Below are 18,811 nucleotides of genomic sequence, written 5' to 3' on the forward strand. Positions count from 1 at the left end.
CCCTGTCCAGGTGGGAAGGATCCACTGAAAATGCAAATTTGAGTAATTACTGCACCACCTGAGTCTGTAGCATGTGCCAGGCACTATGATGCTTGCCAAATCCATAAAAACCCAACAAAGTAGATATGCTATTAGTTACACTTTGCTGGTGATGAACCTGAGGTTCAGAGGTGAGCAACCGTGACCAAGTACCCTGTATGTACCAGAATTTCAATCAGACTGTGAAAGTATCCAATAAAGCCAAAAATTAGTCTGATCAGTACGCCTAGATGCCAGGCTGTAAAGGGGCAACATATGCCTCAGCACGAAAAAGAGCAGTGCCAAGTACCCCAGCAAAGAAGCAGTGTTCATATCCTGCTTTCTTAATCAAAATAGCTGCCAATCAACCCACAATTGCCTACACCGTTAATAGGAGACAAATACCAATGTGCGTTGTCCTGTACAACTCCCTTAAAATAATATGTGTGATCCCGAGTGCTTTGGGAATGACCCCAAATCATCATCATGAAGTTGGGATACTTCTTAAAACACTGCAAGTCTTACACACTGGCATATAGAATCTGCAAAGTCAGTTCGTTGGGTAATGATGGTAGATAGAAGTGGCCCAGAATGACAGAAGACAGAAAATAGAGCAGAAACTGTCTGTCCAGAGGTGACGATGGGTCATAGCCAGGGTTCAAGAATTACGAGGGAGGTATTGAGAATAGTAATTGGCATAGAGTGTAATAAGTCAAGGATATGTAATGTAGTTTCCAATGAAAGTCTGTGAAAGACATATAAGTAAAAAGATACTAGGCTGGGAGGTGAAATAATGCAAAACATTTGATATGTTTTTTACAAGGATAAAAGAAGATAGAAATGAACATTAAAGAAGTAGGTCAAATAGAAAAACTGTAAGATGGTTAATAACCTGACAATATGATGAGGCAATTTAGATTTAGGTTGTTTAAATAAATTGGTAGAGTATATTAGAGTAGTTTTAAGTTGAAAGAGAATTTGAGCAGAGTGTAGAGTTCCCATACACCCCCTCACATCTATTGCCCAAACCAAAGTTTCCCCTATTATTAACGTCTTGCATTAGTGTGGGACATTTTTTTACAATTGATGAGCCAAAATTCATACATTATTATTAACTAATATCTATAGTTTACATTCCAGTTTACTCTGTTGTATATCCTATGGATTTTCACGAATGTATGACAATCATTCACCATTACAGTATCATCCAGAAGAGTTTAAGGGCCCTACCTCTTCCAGGATGTCATATAGCTGAAATCCTACAGTATGTATCCATTTCAGTTTGGCATCTTTCATTTAGCAGTATTCGTTTACAGTTCCTCCATATCTCTTTCATTTAGTACTCCTATAGCTCAGGCTGCCATAACATAATAGTAGAGACTTGGTGACTTTAACAGCTCACAATTCTAGAGTCTTGGAAGCCTAAGATCAAGGTGCTGGCCAATTCACTGCCTGGTGAAGGCTCTCTTCCTGGCTTGCAGACAACTGTCCTTTCACTGTGTCCTCATATGGTGGAGAGAGACAGAAGAAACTCTCTGGTTTCTTCTTATAGGGGCACTAATAGACCCTAATCCTCATGACATCATTTAATCTAGTTACCTGCCAAAGACCTCATCTCCAAATACCATCACTTTGTTAGAGCTTGAATATATGAATTTCGGGGGGACAGAATTCAGTTGATAGCCTCATTCTTCTAACAGTATAAAATATGACTCGTAAGGAAAGCTCCTCATTAAATTATCTCTTTTCTAACAATACCTAGATACTTACTTGCTTTTTTAAACCCTTTACATATTTGAAGATAAATGAATCCAAGATTTTTAAAAGTCAGGTAGAACAAGATGAAAAATTGTAGGTACAAACATGTTGAAGCAAAAACACATAAACTCCCCAGTTGCATTGTCTCAAAAATTCAGTTAGAGTTCTAAGGTCTGATTTAGGTTTCCACCTCTGGCGCATGCCATTTGCTGTACCACAACGATAGGATGGGGTAGTATGCTAAAGTTAGGACATTAAAAACACCATTAGAAAACAGATGCCTTGCTCAACTGAATGTGTATTTGGTGTGAATTGAGGCTATTTGTTCTTAACGATATGATTCATATTAAAACTTGTCTGGACACAGTCAATTAACTAAAAGTAACTTGGGGAGAAGTTTTATTTTTTACTGAGATAAAATTAACCTTTTTGACTGGCACAATTCAATAGCATTGAGTACATTCACTATGTTGTGCAACCCTTACTTCTGTGTGGATCAAAAATATTTTTTATTGCTTTAAAGGGAAGCCCTCCCCATGCCTGCTTCTCCCTAACCCCTGGGCAATCACCAATCGACTTTCTGTCTCTATAGATATATCTATTTAGATATTTCATATACATGTAAATTATACAGTATGGGACCATTTTTGTCTGGCTTCTATCACATAGCATAATATTCAAGGTTCACCCCTATTGTGGTATGGATCATTACGTCATTTCTTTCTTCTTCCCATCTTTTATGAGGTATAATAGAGAAATAAAAATATATATTTAAGATATACACCTTGATGTTTTGATATACATATACATTTTTGAAATAATGGCCACAATCAAGCCAAGTAACATATCCATTACCTCATATAATTACCATTTTCTTTCTTCTTTCTTTATGGTGAGAACACTTCAGATGTTCCCTCTTAGCAAATTACAAATACACAGTACAGCATTGTTAAGTATATACACATTGTTGTACACTAGATTTCCAGAAATTATTCAACTTGCATAACTGAAACTTTGTACCTCGTGATCAATACCTGCCCATTTTCCCATCTCCTCATCTCCTATCAACCAATGTTCTGCACCCCACATCTATGACTATTTTATTTTATTTTTTTATGACTATTTTAGATTGCACATAAAAGTAGTATCATGAAGTGTTTGTAGCTGTCTTTCTGTATCTGGCTTATTTCACTCAGCATCATCTCTTTCAGGTTCATCCATGTTGTCACAAATAGCAGTATTTCCTTCATTTGAAAGGCTGAATAATATTCCATTGTATACAGGCGTACCTTGGAGCTATTGCAGGTTTGGTTCCAGACCACCAAAATAGAGCAAATATTGCCACAAAACGAGCCACATGAATTTTGGGGTTACCAGTTCATATAAAAGTCATGTGTATACTATATTATAGTGTGTTAATGTGTGATAGCATTATATCTTAAAAACCAATGTACATACCTTAATTTTCAAGTAATGCTAATTGGGAAAATGGCACCAATGTACTTACTCAGTGCAGGATTGCCAGAAACCTTCAATCTATAGACAACATAGTATCTGCAAAGCACAAGAAAATGAGATATGCCTGTTTCTATACCACACTCTTTTATCCATTCATGAATCTACAGACTCGTATGTTGATCCAATATCTTGGCTCCTGTGAAAAGTAAACATGGAAGTGCCTATGTCTCTTCACGATACCGATTTCATTTCCTTTAGCTGTATACCCAGAAGTGGGATTGCTGAGTCATAAGGCAGTTGTATTTTTAATTTTTTGAGGAACTTCAATACTGTTTTCCTTAGTGGCTGTATCAATTGACAGTTAGTGTTGGGCCTTCCTCTGCCTTCTGCCAACTCCCAAGAGCCAGGAGGCTATTGGAGCACTTCCCATCTCCCTTGGACTGGCCCAGAATCCATCATAATGTAGACAACCACATGGCTGATCTGCATGAATCCCTGAGGCCTGGAGTGGACAGGGACCAGGCCTTCCCCTGGCATTGAATGGCTTGGGGTGGGTACACTGTGGGGAGGGCTTAAGGCACCCCAGCTAGGGAGCACAGAGGGGAAGAACTGAGGTGATGATAGCACATTCCCAATCTCCAAGAAGAGCCTGTGTATGACTTTCTTGGGTCTGTGGTGACAATTCACCTGAAAGTGGGTGGCTAAAACAACAGAACTTTATTCTCTTACATTTCTGGAGGTCAATAGTCTAAAGTCAAGGTGTTGACCTGTCTGGTACCTTCTGGAGACTCTAGGGGAGAATGTTTTCTTGCTTTTGCTAGCTTTTCAGAGGCCGCCAGCATTTCTTGGCTCATGGCCCCTTCCTCTGTCCCTAGAGCACGTCGGTCCTACCTCTGCTTCTGTCATCACATCTCCTCTGACTCTGACCTCCTGCCTCCCTCTTTCCTCATGAGAATCTTTGTGGTTACATTGTGTCCACCCAGATAACCAGGATAGTCTTCCTATTTCAGGATAGTCAACTCCATCACAGCTGCAGAGTCCCATTTGCCACATAAGGTAACATAGCCAAAGGTTCCAGTGATGAGGATGGGCATCTTTGAGGGTTATTTTTGGCCAGCTACACCATGTACCCTTGTCTCTCCTTCAAGCCGCCACTTCCCCCACCCCTCCCTCTCAGCTGGAGATCTTCTTATTTCACTGAGAATGCCAAAGCAATCAATCACACTAGAGCCCATTCATCTTGCCAGCCCCACCCCAGCATCTTCCATCTCTCCTGAGCCTCATGGCCCATCCCAGCGAGTCCGTCCTGCAGCTCCGGGTGTCCAAAGGCTCTCCTGCTCCATGTCTTCTGTCTCCCCCTTTCCTGGCTCCTGTGTAAACGTGCAACAGCACTCTCCCTCCTGCAACTGCCCAGTTTCTCGGCCTTCCTTCCCCAAAAGACTCACAGCAGCACTGAATCTAACCCACTCCACCCAGGAGTGTTGCCAATGTGCCACCAGAGCCACATGACCAACATCCCCAAGAGCCTGTCTTGCCAGAGCCACCTGTGGACCTGAGTCCTCCTCTCACTCAGCACTTCAGAAAGTCTCACTCCCATTTCCTGGGAACTGGGACTAGGCAGCTACTCTGCTCTGCACCTGGTCCCTTCCCCTCCCACCTCTAAATGCCGGAGACCCCAGGACTCCATGCTCAGCCTGTTGCTTCCCGTCTGCAGTCCCTCCCTGGTTGGTGAGAAAGGCTCAGATTTGACGGCTCCTGTTGCCTCCTTCAACATACTGCCCCACATCTGACTGTTTCTTACCCCACTGGTCCCTCCCCATCAATAATCTCTCACATCTTCTCCTGTAGCTAGGTCCCAACTGGTTCATTCTCCACATAGCACCAGAGTCATCCAGGTGCTAGACATAACCCAGACAGTTCCCCATGGGGGTAAATCTACCCCCCCACCATAAGGCCCTGTGACCTCATGACCCACCTATCCCCCTTGCTCCCCACACATCACTGCCTTCCTCCCCCCCACCTGGCTCAACCCTCCTCTCCTCGTGTGCACTTACTGCTCCCTCTTCTCCTGAATCAGAAAGTTAGGTTGTTTCCTGTCTGGAGTCTCAGCACAGGAAAGCTTTGTGCCACCACCCTATGAAGTGCCCTTCCCTTCCTGTCTTGTCCCTTCTATGGCTTGTTTCCACAGGTCACAGCTGACAACCGCAGGCTAATTGGCTTATTTACAAAAGCACCACGAAAGAGGAGCCTTGTCATTTCACCGCTGTGCCCAAGGGCGGAGTCTGTCCTGGATGCTTGATGTGCGTGTTGGACAGGCGAGTGGGGGAGCACCAAGCATGGCTGTGGCCCCTGCTCCTCCACCCCCACCCCCGAGGATGGGACCTTCGCTTTGGCTGATGAGTGAGGGCATTTCCAACCAGATGGTCCTGCCCTGACAGCATTTTAGGACTCCAGCAGCTTTCTGGGGACCACCCATCTTCTCCCTGAGCAAAACAGGCTGCCTCCACCAGGCCTGGGTATGGGCATTTTCTGAAGATGTTCAACCAAGAAGCTGAGAGAAACATTAAAAGCCCAACTAAATGATTGAAAATGGAGGAGGACCCACGTGGGCACGTGCTGCTGCAGTGCAGGGTTTTTCAAGAGCCAGGGACTGACGCAACTTTAGCTGGCCAGGCTTTACTCACAGAGCAGCTCTCTTGGGCCCAATGGTGCAGCTGTGCCTTCTCGGCCTTGGATAGTGCCCTGTCCTGCACCACTAGGACCTCCCTGAGCACAGGTGTCCAAATGTTGATAGGTTTAGATCCATGATTTTCGTGAGGGTCAATCAGGAACTTCCTAAAGCATGATTCCAGTCCCTGCCTGCATGGCTTAATAGGGCTGCTCTTTAGTGGAACACCGGTATTCAGACTTTCACAGAGGTGCACCTGAGGGAGCCTGGATGGCAGAGACTCAAAAGCCCCACTTGGCTTCCTGGTCTTCTCAGAGCTGGCTCAGTCACCCACATGAACTCCCATCTCTTTCCTAGGGTGATTCCGGGGGGTCCCTCGTCTGTGACTTCGCCAGTGCCTGGGTTCCGATGGGGCTGTCCAGCTGGGGATTTGACTGCCGTCATCCCATCTACCCCACATCTTCCCCAGCATCACCTACTTCACCGACTGGCTCGACGAGATCCAGAGACTCACACCTCTCCCTGAGCGCATGTCCGCTCCTCCTCAGACCCTGTTTCCATACCAGACTCTGCAGGCTGCGTGCTCCCCTGGGCCTGGCACAGCCTTTGTGCCTCCACAGAGCTGGCCCCTGCTGTTGTTCATGCTTGGGGCTGCATGGACAGCCCTGCAGTGATCCCCAAGCCCCTCTGCACTTGCATCTACCTCAGGGCCCAGTATCCTCGCTGGAACTTTCTGCCCCTCCCCTCCCCGAACCCCATCACCTTTCACTGCTGCCTTCTTCACTTTCCTGTGAAACTGCTGCCAGCCCACAAACCAAGCATGAAAAAAACAAATAAAAACTAATGAAAGAGTCATCTTGCTCCTGTCTTGGGGCCCTATTGCCCCCTGTGATCCTCAGCACTCACCCTTTCCCTTGAGGTCTGTTGTCTGACTCCGTGGACAAGGAAACAGGACTGGGCAGGGAGACTATCCTAGGAGGAAGGCAGAGATGAGGACACTAAAGAAGTCCAGCCGGGCAGAGAGAAAGGTGTCTTCACTTGCAGACACCACTCCTGCCATGGCGGTGCACAGGCCTTCAGAGGAAGGATATCAGTCAGCTCCAGCTGCCATAAAAATTACCACAGGCAATGTGGCTGAAACAACAGCAATTTATCATCTCACAGTTCTGGAGCCCAGAAGTCTAAGGCCTCTCGCCTTGGCTGATAGATGGACATCTTCTCCCTGTGTCCTCACATTGTTTTCCCTCTGTGTGTTTCTGTGTCCAAATTTTCTCTTCCTATAAGGGCACCAGTCATATTGGATTAGTGCTTACCCTAACGACTTCATGTTAACTCACTTATCTCTTTAAAAGCTCTACTCCAAATAAAGTCACATTCTGGGGACTTCTCTGGAGATCCAGGCTTTAAGACTCCACGTTTCTATTGCATTGGGCATGGGTTCCATCCCTGGTTGGGGAATTAAGATCCCACATGCCGCATGGTGCAACCAAAAAAACAATTGTCACCTTCTGAGGTACTGGGGTTAGGACTTCAACATATGAATTTTGGGGGATACAATTCAGCCTTTAATAGGAAGTAAGACATTTTCCCAGGTGTCTACATACAGGGGAGTAAGGATCTTTCCCAAAGTAAAGAACCGTCACTCGTGGGATTTGGAGGAGGAAGAACCAGCGCCCCACGGAGGTAGAGGGAAGTTTCCAGAGGGCAGGAGAATGACTTGGACTGAAGTACCTGTCCCAGGCCATGAGGAAGGGGTTTCCAGCCTGCAGCATAGAGGGCTTTTGAATGTGACGGGTCTAGCAGAGTGAGTGGGAAATGGAGAGAGGAGGCCCAATGCCAGGCTCTGAGCTGAGGTGCAGGCTGGCAACACTCAGACCTCTGCTCCTATAGTCGATTTCCAGCACCCTCCTCACCCATCCCCATGCTCCCGCTCCCCACAGTCTGAAGGGGCCCAACGCACTGCCCATGTGGCCCCCAAACCCACGTGATACTGCCCTATTCTGTGTAGGGGCCCAGGCTAACCTGGCCCAAGGTGTCCAAACACCTCCAGCAGTTGGAGCCTGGTGTCTCCTTTCTGCTTAGCTGACTCAATACTTAGTGGCTTGGCAATAAGCCTTCAAGCAATGCTCTCATCCTCCTTCCTGCCAATGTGCCTGACACAGAGTCCTTCTGCAGCCAATGTGATCCCAGGGGGCCTCGCAATGCACTCACCCCAGCCTTCATAACCCATGGTAATGGGGTAAATTTATGAAGATTCCTCAATGAATTAAAAATAGGGGCCTTCCTTGTGGCACAGTGGTTGAGACTCCGCCTGCCGATGCAGGGGACACGGGTTCATGCCCCGGTCTGGGAAGATCCCACATGCCGCGGAGCTGCTAGGCCCGTGACCCATGGCCGGTGAGCCTGCGCATCCGCAGCTTGTGCTCCATAACGGGAGAGGCCACAGCAGTGAAAGGCCCGTGCACCGCAAGAATAAAAATAATTTTTTAATTAAAAAATAAAAAATAAAAAAATATAACTACCATGGGATCCAGCAGTGCCACTTCTGGGTTTCTAACCAAAAGAATTCAAAGCAGGATCTCAAACAAATATTTGCACACCCACATTCATTGTAACATTATCCAAATTACCCAAGATGTAAAGAAACCCAAATGTCCATTAACAGATGAATGGATAATGGGGTCTATAAATACAATGAAATATTTCCTTCCTTGAAATAAAATAAAGCCATGTCTCATGCTACATCATGGATAAACCTCTAAGACATTATGCTAAGTGAAATAAGCCACTCCTAAAAGGACATATAGCCACTCACATGAAGTATCTACAGTAGTTAAAATCATAGAAACATACAAAGGTGATTGTCAAGATCTCAGGGAGGAGGAGGGAGAATTAAGGAGTCTCTGCTGTCCCAGCCCCCGCCTGGGTCCTGGAAAAGGAATCAGAGTTCAGAAGCAGGAGAAGAGGCTTTGGCCAGCAGGGAAGGTGGGTGAGGCCCAGGGCGGGTTCACAAAGCATCAGAGAATCTGAGCGTGTTAGGAGGAAGGGGTTTCAGAGGTGGGCCAGCGCAGGCCATGACGGGGGCTAAGCAGGCGGCGAGTGGGGCAGTTCAGGGAGACAGCAGGGGTCTGCTCCCTGCCCCTCATTGTTTGCTCATCTCACCCTTATGAGCGGGTCATTTCCCCTGCTCTGATGATTCGAAGTCTGTGCCAGCACCCACAGGATGGTGACTGAGGCCTCCACACTCCTCAGCATGGATTCCAGCTCCCACCCCGAGCTGGGGCCACAGACACCTCTCCCCCACCCCTGCTGCCCCTGTGAGCAAGCTGTTCTTGTGAAACTCGGTCACAGTTTGTTAGGAGGGACTGTTTTATATGGAATACAAATCAGTGTTGATACCAATACACACACATGTCCAGCCACGGGTGGAAAGGGAAGGGACAGTAGTTCTGGGGTGTCTTTGCACACCCATAGGCCCCTAAGGCCAGTCCCCACAGCCACAGCCACAGCCACATGGGTCCTCCTCCCGCAGTTGAACGAGATGCTGCTGCACAGAAATCCCACGAGTTCCACAAAGGGGCCCAACTGTCATTTCCCTTATACACACGTTACACGGGGGCCCCATGAACTTCCCCGCACCCATTCCCCTTGTTGCTTCCTCATTGGGATTAAGAGGTAGCTGCCTCCAGCACTCTCCACATTGCAATAATCCCAGTGGGACTAGAGGATGCTCCCGCTACGACGAGGCAGACAGTCCTGTCCACATGGCCAAGACGTTTCCTCTCTGGTCAGGCCACCCACACAGGAAACCCTGGATGAGCGGGAGGACATCCCAGCGCCGTTGCCTGGCCACTTCAGAGAAGCAGAGAGAAGCTCCATAATGACAAGGGCTGTCTCCAGGCTCCATCCTAGAAACAGGTTAGTGTCCAGAGGGCTGAAAGGCACAAAAGCAGCTCTGCCTCCCCAGACAGTTCAGGGAGGCAGAAGATGGTACAGATGCCCCACAAGGCCCCTAGCCAAGCAGGCTTGAGAGAAGGGGATGATGAGGGGGTCCCTGGGGAAAGTGAGAGCTGTGCGTTCCCAGGGGCAGCCCGAGGACTCCTTGTCTATGTGGAGGAAAGGTTTGGCCACCTGTAGATCCATAGCTCCTGTGACCTCCCCCATCCTTCCTTCCTCTCAGGATCGCTCTCTGTGGAGCAGCTCAACACGAACAAGATGACAGTGGCCTGAGAGCATTTCCACCAAAACTATCTGTATTCATAATGTACATACATCACTCCAAAGGTCCTGCTCCCACCCACACCTGCCCACACCCACCTCCCCCACCTCCCTAACCCCCCACAATCCCACTCCCGCTCCCTGCCCTGGTGGTTCTTCCCTCTGTCCCTTCCCCCCACATCATCCAGGAGCAGCACTGGAATGAGGAGGAGCCCCTAGGCTCCCCTGGGGGCCGCCCTGGGGGCCTCAGCCTGGGGGGCCGGGCCATCGGCTCCCTACTGGCTGCAGGGCTTCTTCTTCCTCTTCCTATGCTTCTGTGTGACAAACGGGTCACGTTTTCTCTTTCTCCACTGTGAGGGGCGAGGCAGCCCCAGATCCAAGGCTGGCTTCCCAGAGACCCCGAGGCCGGCCCCAGGGATGGGCAGCTTCTCAGCAGCGGCTGCGCGTCCACACACAGCCTGCTTCCTCGACTTCGGAGCGGCTGGTGGAGCTGGGCTGAGGCCTCTTCTCTGAGGGGGGTGGGCCTGGGGACCACTCTGGGCGCCCCAACCTCCACGGGAGGCCAGGGTGGAGGCAGGGGCAGGACTCGGGGACAGCCCGCAAGGCAGCTGGCTCTGCTGAGAGCCTAAGAGGAAGGCCAGGGTGGGGAGATCCACCTCGTCCTCACTGGACTCGAAGTTAGGCCCTCGGACCCGCCAAACAGGATAGGCTTCCCTGAGAACAGACGCACCCCTGGGTTGCAGTAGAGGGCCAGTGCGCCTTTGACCCTGGACAGGGAAGCACCGTGCGGACCAGAATGGAGAGACCTCCTGACATCCTCGAGAGGGAACAAAGTCTTTGGGCCTCCTCAGGCCAGTGCCTGTTCCCATGAGCCTATGAGGAGCCTCACAATCCATCTCTGGTGGGCAGGCTTCATCACTGACTCCTAGATGGGGGTCTTGGTCGTGCCTCTGGGCACCTTGGTCGCCATCGAACTCAGAAGGACTTGAGCCCATTACGGGTACACAGTGACACGGGGCTGCCCGCACACCCTCGTCCACTTTCAAGGCCTGGAGTCGTTTCTGCACCAGCTGGTAGGAGGGAAGAGGACAGTGATGGCTCCACACACACGTGTGAGAGGAGGAGCATTGGGCGGTGGGACAATGACCCTGGGGGGGAGGAGGGGATGGGTGACCCCAGGACTCGAATCCAAATACAGACACTGTGGCATTCCTGCCATCCTCCTGCACCTTATTCCCAGCTTTGTGTCCTTCCCTCCCCTCCCAGCTCCCCATCCTCTCCTTCCTATCACCCTGTACTGCACCCACCCCAGAATGGGCCCTTCCCCATGCCAGGCCTCTCAGGCAGGGGAGGGATGGACAGAGCCATGTGGGCCTCCTGTTCTGGGGCCCTACCTCTCCCCTGGTCACTGGGGTCCCTCCATGCCCTGGTCTTCCTGGGTGTCCTTTGTCTCCCTTGCTCTACCAGGTATCCCTCACTCCTCTGGCTCCACTGGGTCATCTGGGTTCCCCTGTCCCCTGGATCACCTGGGGTCCCCGCTCCCGTGGGGTCCCCTGGCTCCCTGAGTGTCCCTCTCCCTCCCCTGACTCACTTCTTCGGGGGTGAGCCCTTCCTCCTGCTTCAGCTCCTCAACTAGGGCCGAGAGATCCAGCTGTGGGTCTGGGGAAAGCAATTCTGCCAGGAATCGAGGGTGAATGACTGCCTCCACCTCGGAGAGAAAGAAGACACTGTGAGCATCCTTGGCCAAGAGTGGCCTGTGAGAGAAGAAGGCCAGGAGGGAAAGTGAAAAGCAGAAACCCACCTCTCTCTCCTCCACAAGGCGGGAATAGTCAGCGCACGCACACACACACACACACACACACAAACATGCACATACACAGTCACACACAAAAGAGCACATATACAGAGGCATATACACAGACACACAAAGGCATACACACAGACAGACACAGACATATACACACATACACCTGCATACACCTCCCCTAACACCTGGCTCAGGAACAAGGAGCTGAGCTTAAGTCCCATCGGCCTGAGCAGAACCCAGATCTTGGGTGCTGAGAGTTCCATGCACTGGCATCTTCTCGACGCCAGGCTCCAGGCCCAGCCTACCTCGGTGACAAAGTCCTCCTGGGAACACAGCTTGTCAATGTAGCTCAAGAGGCCCGGGTCCGAGTAGGTGCCGTCCTCTTCCTGCTTCAGCTTATTTCTGTCCTCTCCCCATTCTGCATCTAACTCGCCTGTGGCTGAGTAGATGGGCCCCACCAGCGCCTCCATGCCGTCCACATATGCCCTCACAGCGTCAGGGGGAATCTCCTCCTCGGGTGCTTTGGGCTCCGGGAGCCCCTGGGATCTGTGTGGCTTTGGGTGGGAGGGCTGGGCCCTAGGGCTGGACATCCTGGAAGCACAGGCTGAGGCAGAGCAGGATGAAGGGAAGGAAGGTGAGGGACTCCCGGTCCACCTCCTGACCACCGAGCGCACGTTGGTGAGGGCATTGTTTGGTGGACATTGATGTGGGAGTGGGCAGGGCAGGACCACCTGAAGCCTCATGCACAGTTGGAGAGGGGAGGTAAGGGGGGCATCTACGAGAGTCACAAGAAAGGAAGTGGGGAACCTCCAATTTTCTAGGGGTCTCCCCATCAAGCCCACTTCTTAGGCAGACTTTCTGTGGGGTCCTTTGACAGGGAGGTGTGAGAGGAGTTACAAATCTGACCAAGTCAATACCCCATAGTGACAAAGGGCAGCTGAGACCCCACGCCCCCACCCCCCGCCTCGGTGTCTGTTTGGTTTGAAAGACCAATGCTCCTGTCTTGAAGTAAAAGAATCCACATGGGCACAGTGGCCAACCCTAGGCCCCTGTTACCTGTGCCTTCAACTCCACTGGGAACCTGGGTGCCCGGCTGAAGGCCCACTTTCGGGGCTGGGGGCCCCCGAGGATCCAGCTTCGGTGGGGCTGGAGGAGGCAGGTCCTGCGCGCACTGCATCGACTGCAACTTATGCATGTGCATCTCCTCCTCAGCCTCAAATTCCATGAACCTGGGGGGTGACAGAGGCACAGGCCACCCTGAGAAAAAGGCCTGGGTTCTGAAGCCCAACAAAGGCAGCCAGGAATGAGGGATTGGGAGAGGATGTGCCTTGGGGCTGTCAAGGCCCTGTGAGGTGCTGTCCACAGCAGAGAGCTGCTCCTGGAAGCGATAACAAGATCTGGGACCCTTCCTGCCTCACCAGCACTGGAGGGCATTCAACAGCATAGACCCAGGTCGCTGAATTGAACAAGGTCAATGAGACACATGGCTGATCCAGGGGGCACTTTCCCATGCCCCCCATCCCCATCCAGAACCACATGAAGGGCTGACAGCCAGAGGCTGGAACAGGCATGTGTTCCCCACAGGGGTCCTTGCCCAAATCCAGGACCCTGGGCTGGGACTGAGCGTCCTGGAATATAGACCTGGAGACAGGGCCTAGGAGAGGCTGGACCATGTGGATGCTGAGCTTAGAGCAGATGCCTTCCTTTCCTCTGAGAGGCGCTCGTTTGTTTGGTTTTGTTTCTTAAACCAGGGGACTACCATGGAGCAAACACTGGAAGGGCCAGAGACCCTTGGGCTGACATCATGCTGGCTTCCTCAGCCTCTTCAGGGATGCCACGGTACCCACTCAGGCCACTTTTCATGAGGAGAGGGGGTCCCAAATCTATGTCAGTGGCCACCAGCCGTCCACCACTAAGGAAGCAGCAGGCTGGCAGGTGGCCGGAGTTGGACCCCTACTGGACTCACAGCTTCACCCTGCCCCGTCCTGAGACCTTCACGTCAAGGCAAGGGTAGGTCACAATCAGGGGAGGGCAGAGCTCCTGGTGGAGGAAGGACAGAAGACCCAAACTCTCAAGGTGAGGGAGGGGTTTCACGAGGACAGTAGGGCCTCTGGGCTGCGGGGACCCTGTTCTGGGTGACAGCCCTTCTCCTTTGTCCTCTCTGATGAGCACCCCCACGGCCAGACCCTGCCCTCACCCACTCGCCTCACCCTCCACGCAGCCCCTGGGCCCAGGACGCTGACTCACTTTGCTGCCATCTCGTAGTAGATCATCAGGTCCAAGTGGCTTTTGTGCTGCCATTCCTGCTCGGCCCTCCACAGTCCCTCCTCCAGCGTCATGGTGGGCTTCAGGCGGGCCAGGGATCGAAGCCCTGAGCTGTAAACCCTCAGGGTCAGTCTCTGTGCCCGGCCCGGCCCAGCCCCCACCTGCCTGACCCGACCTGCCAATGTGGACCAAACACCACTCAACACAGCATGACTGAGCAACAGGAGGGTGAGAGGCAGGTGTCTGGAAGGGCAAAGACAAGCCTTCCCGGCTACCGCTGACACCGCCTCACACTCACTCGAGGATGACCATCCACTCCCAGGCTAGAGCTGGGACACTGTTCCTTGGGGAGCTCTTTTCCTCTTCAAGGCTGCCTTTTCATAATAAACATCACTGTCATCAACGAGGCGTGGCATGTGCCAGGCAATCTGCTAACACTTCATCGATTAGCCCAAGGAGTCTTCTGCACAGTCCTCTGAGTGACATGTGATTGTCCCCTTTTTACGAGGGACCGGAGGTTTAGGATGGGAATGCCTGCCAGGCTCACAACTCCAGTGGGAGCGAGCCCATGCCCTTTGGAGAGCTCTACCATCACCCTGTTCCTCCTGGAATTCTCCACAACAACGAAGTCGAGGCGCTTCATGCAAAGCGCTCTCCTGTGCCCGCGCTCCTCCCCCTCCTCCGAAGTGACCTCTGCCGGCCATGTTCACTCAAGTCCTGTATGAAAGAAGCCGGCACCACAGGATAGTGCGGCATCCACTCCTTGGCTCCTCACCTTACAGCACGACCCTGTCTGACTGCAAGTCTGCAGTCCATATTACCATGAGAATCGTGGAAGAGCAAGTTGGCTAGACTCACAGGGTGGTGGGCTCCGTTGAGATAAGGCACATTTCAGTCATGATGTCATGGACTGGCAGGCTCAGCCATATGACCGACAATATGCCTTCTCATAGCGTGGTCATCGCCCTCAGACCTTGCTTCCAGTATCCCTAGAAACCTAACCTGCGAGTCCATTCCCAGTTCCTCTTTATTTCAAAGCTCCGATAAGCTCAGGACCCCCGAGTGTTCACTCACATGAGAAAGCAGGAAAGAGCTTCTGCATCAGGACTCTGCGGAAGGTGTTTCCTGGCCAGGGGCTTGAGGCGCTGCCAACGTCGGAAGTTACTGTACACGCTCTGGGGGTTTGAGGAGCCAGCCTGCGAGGTGTAGGACTGGTTGGTGGCCAGGCTGCCCTCCCAGGAAGTGCCATGTGGCCATGGTACAGAGTTCACTGGACGAATGATAGGGTCCAGCTGGGCAGCTGGTGGTGGAGCTTGAGGAGGAACGCCTGCGGTCCAGCCTCCCTTGCCAGCCTGAGTAACTCCAACAGCTGGAGCAGTCACAACGGTCTCCATCACAGGGGTTGGTAAGAATACGGGTGCAGGACATGCAGCACTCCCACTGAGGGCCCCTGGAGCGCTCCAATTGAGGGGGTCCTGAGTAACGATAAAGGTCTGAGTCTGGGGGGCCTCCACTGGCCTCCCTTGTGACCTGACTTGGACAGTGAGGTTGCCAGCCGCAGGGGCACTGGGGCCACGGCCACCATTAGCCACCAAAGGCGTCCTGGGGAAAGCTGGCAGCAGCAGGCTGCTGCCAGGAGGGAATGCTGGGGTGATGGGAGGTGGCAGGTGCTGCTCCCTGGGTGAGTGGTGCTGGGCGCCAGGAATGGGTGGAGGAAAGAGCACTGCCATGAAAGTAGACGAGGAGGCACCGGGGTTCATGGTCACATCTGTTCCCAGCGCTGGAAATGCTGTTGAGGCAAAGGAAAGGAGTGAATGGAGGAGGAGAATGGGCAAGTGCGACTGAAGCTTTCTGCGACATCAGTGTGTACATCTCCACAGGTGAGAGACACTTGGACAAGGGAAACTGTGCAGCGTGCAAATGTCTTCAAGTGATTTTCATGCCCTGAACTCCAGTTGAGAATTATTCCACTGGTGACTCTGCGCCCATCCACCAAGGTCCCTGACCCCTGTCTGCCGAGAAGAAATTGCCTCAGCAAGCATTCACCTGGAGAGCCTCCCTAAGGCACCCCCGGCACCTAAGCCTCACAGGCTGTCTCCCCAGACCTGGAACTGTGTGGACATCTGCTGTGTGAGAAATGCCCCTCAGCTGGCATACTAGCAGGTAGGGACCTTCTCCTAGGTAACTTCTAGGCACCCAAAGGCCCTTTGTGGACAGGCACTGTGTAAAATATTAGGTCCCCACCTCCTCCTCAGTCTTCTTTTCCTGATGCTCAGTATAAATCTCCCCTTTCTTTCCTAGCCTCACAAAACACAACAAAATACCGGAAAATATCTCTCTAATGGAATCCTGATACAAACCCATAACACTGGGCCAGAATGCACCTGCATCTCAGAACAACCCACAGCAGATACGTAACATGGGCCAGGTCCTGCCACGCCCTCCCCAGTGCCCAGAGTCACTGTCATCACTCAGGAGTTCTGTTCCTAGGAGGTGGGGGGGGGTCTGAGAAGTAGGTGCGTATCCCTTAGATTCTGTCACTTCACAGCCAGTGATGGCTGCAGAGGATTAAACAAGGGCCAGGAATTGTCATGTTACATTGGTCATGGGAGTACAGACCTCCTGTGCTCCTTCCCCTTCCAACTCGCAATAACGGAGAGACAATCTGAGAATCAGGCCTAAGCCAGTTGCCATGGTGATCAACTCCTCTGCAACACATCCCTGTTCAGGAGAACAAGGTACACACCACGGTGCACCTAATTAACCAGAACAGGTGTCATAGGACGTTTAATAATAACACAGAAGATCGTCTTCCTGTCCCTGGGCTACATTCCTTCCCCCTTTAAGAGAGGAAACAGCTTTCATAGATATTCCACCCAGACAACCCCACTCCACATCTGTTCCCTGTCCATGAGGGAGTGACTTGAAATATGAACAAACTCTTCCTCTCAAGGCAGCCTGAGGGCCCACCATGAGATACTGGACAAGATGAAGTAGGTCTGAAAGTACTGCGATTCCACAAAAGGAAGAACAATTCAGAGCAACTCAGGAACCTGAGCCCTCTCTTGGCTGAAGTTACATGATAGCCCATCCCCTGTTGCATCCTAGGCAACAGTTACCTCAACTGAGAAGTGAGCTCTGGGCTGGGAGGAGTGGACGAGGTGTGGGCTGTGGCAGTTAGAGTAACCTCCTGCCTAGCTCTCTCCACACTTCACTGCAGGTGTGGCCACACACAGCCCCATTGAATAGTTTTCTCACCAAGACATCTCTCCCCACGGCCCCCTTCGATACAGTAGGCTCCTGTTCAAATCCCTTAGAAAGATATGGTGAGGCAAGCTTCAGGTGCCTCAGGAACACAATACAGGTCTAGGCTTTCCTCATGACCCTCCCTGTGTCACCACCAGGACAGCACACACATCTTTACACACACGTTTCAAAGTGGCTTGTCTCCCTTCTAGAAAGAATCAACCTGTCTGCTGCCATCCTTTCTCCATAGCCAGGGCAATTCCTCCTGATCCACCTCCAATGACCCCTCCTCCCCAGTGCAGTCTCCGGTATCTTCAGGCTCCCCAGTCTCCCCAGGTGAAATGTCCTTGTGCGTCCAGTGCTCTCGTCTCCCTCTACTTCAGTGCAACTATGTGCCCACAGTGAAGTGTCACGTGTGAACCCGAAGGACGTGAGGGATGGCAGGCTCTCTGAGAACACACCCCCAGCCTATAGGCTTACCTCCTTCTGAAGCCATCCTGAAGGCTTGGGCACGGACTAGTGCTGCCTGGTAGCCTCAATGAGAAAAGTCAAGACCAGGACCCCGAGAGTGACCTGTTTCAGCAGATGCTCAGGATCCAAGTAAAGGAGGGACGAGTTTGAATCTAAACAGCAGAATGAGGCTGAAACATTCTGCAGTGGGGGAGGGGCAGAGGGCACGTGCATCTGGCTGCGGTGGGGTGGGGGGACATTCCATGAGGGCTCTGGCAGGTAAGCAAGAACCGGAAGTTCCTTCCACCTCACGCAGTGGCAACACAATTGGCGTGTGCCTCTTTAGACAGCTTATAAAGTGTTATTTTTTTCTTTCTTTCTTTTTTTTTTTTTTTTTGTTTTGCGGTACGCGGTCCTCTCACTGCTGTGGCCACTCCCGTTGCAGAGCACAGGCTCCGGACACGCAAGCTCAGCAGCCATGCCGCTCTGCGGCATGTGGGATCTTCTCCAACCGGGGAATGAACCCGTGTCCCCTACATCGGCAGGCGGACTCTCAACCACTGCGCCACCAAGGAAGCCTTAGAAACTTGGAGTGAAGACACTCAAGTGTGCCTCTTGGCTCCAACACAAAACACAATTGTAAACATACACAAAATCTGCAGGCTCTTTGGATGAAATGGATTTGGAAGAGCCACCATAAAGCACTGAACGTCTTGGCTTAGTAGGGGTAAGGACAGAAATAAGGAACAAGAAGGCAGAAAATCTTCTTCTCTTTCCTTATGTTAAAGGGACTAAACATCCTAGAGCCCTGGTTTTTCTAGGTGTTAAAATTCCACTACCCATGAGATGGATGTGCACCTTGACACAATGCCAAGAGTTTATCCACCAGTGTCCAATCCCCATTCATACAAACCCACTTCCAT

At 51.4% G+C, this 18,811-nt stretch overlaps 1 protein-coding gene across 1 annotated transcript; it reads right to left on the reverse strand.

The window, feature by feature from the left end:
• Positions 1–10,395: 10,395 nt before the first annotated feature.
• LOC131760854 (NUT family member 2G-like) lies at positions 10,396–17,934 on the reverse strand. Its single transcript, XM_059070941.1, has 7 exons — positions 17,919–17,934; positions 15,267–15,981; positions 14,175–14,303; positions 12,984–13,156; positions 12,233–12,531; positions 11,712–11,828; positions 10,396–11,190 (listed from the first exon to the last, which is right to left on the reverse strand). The coding sequence occupies exons 1-7, from the start codon at positions 17,932–17,934 to the stop codon at positions 10,396–10,398; spliced, it is 2,244 nt and encodes a 747-aa protein (XP_058926924.1).
• Positions 17,935–18,811: the final 877 nt, after the last annotated feature.

The sequence above is a fragment of the Kogia breviceps genome, chromosome 8 (assembly GCF_026419965.1).
Source record: "Kogia breviceps isolate mKogBre1 chromosome 8, mKogBre1 haplotype 1, whole genome shotgun sequence".
Classification (NCBI taxonomy): Eukaryota; Metazoa; Chordata; class Mammalia; order Artiodactyla; family Physeteridae; genus Kogia; species Kogia breviceps.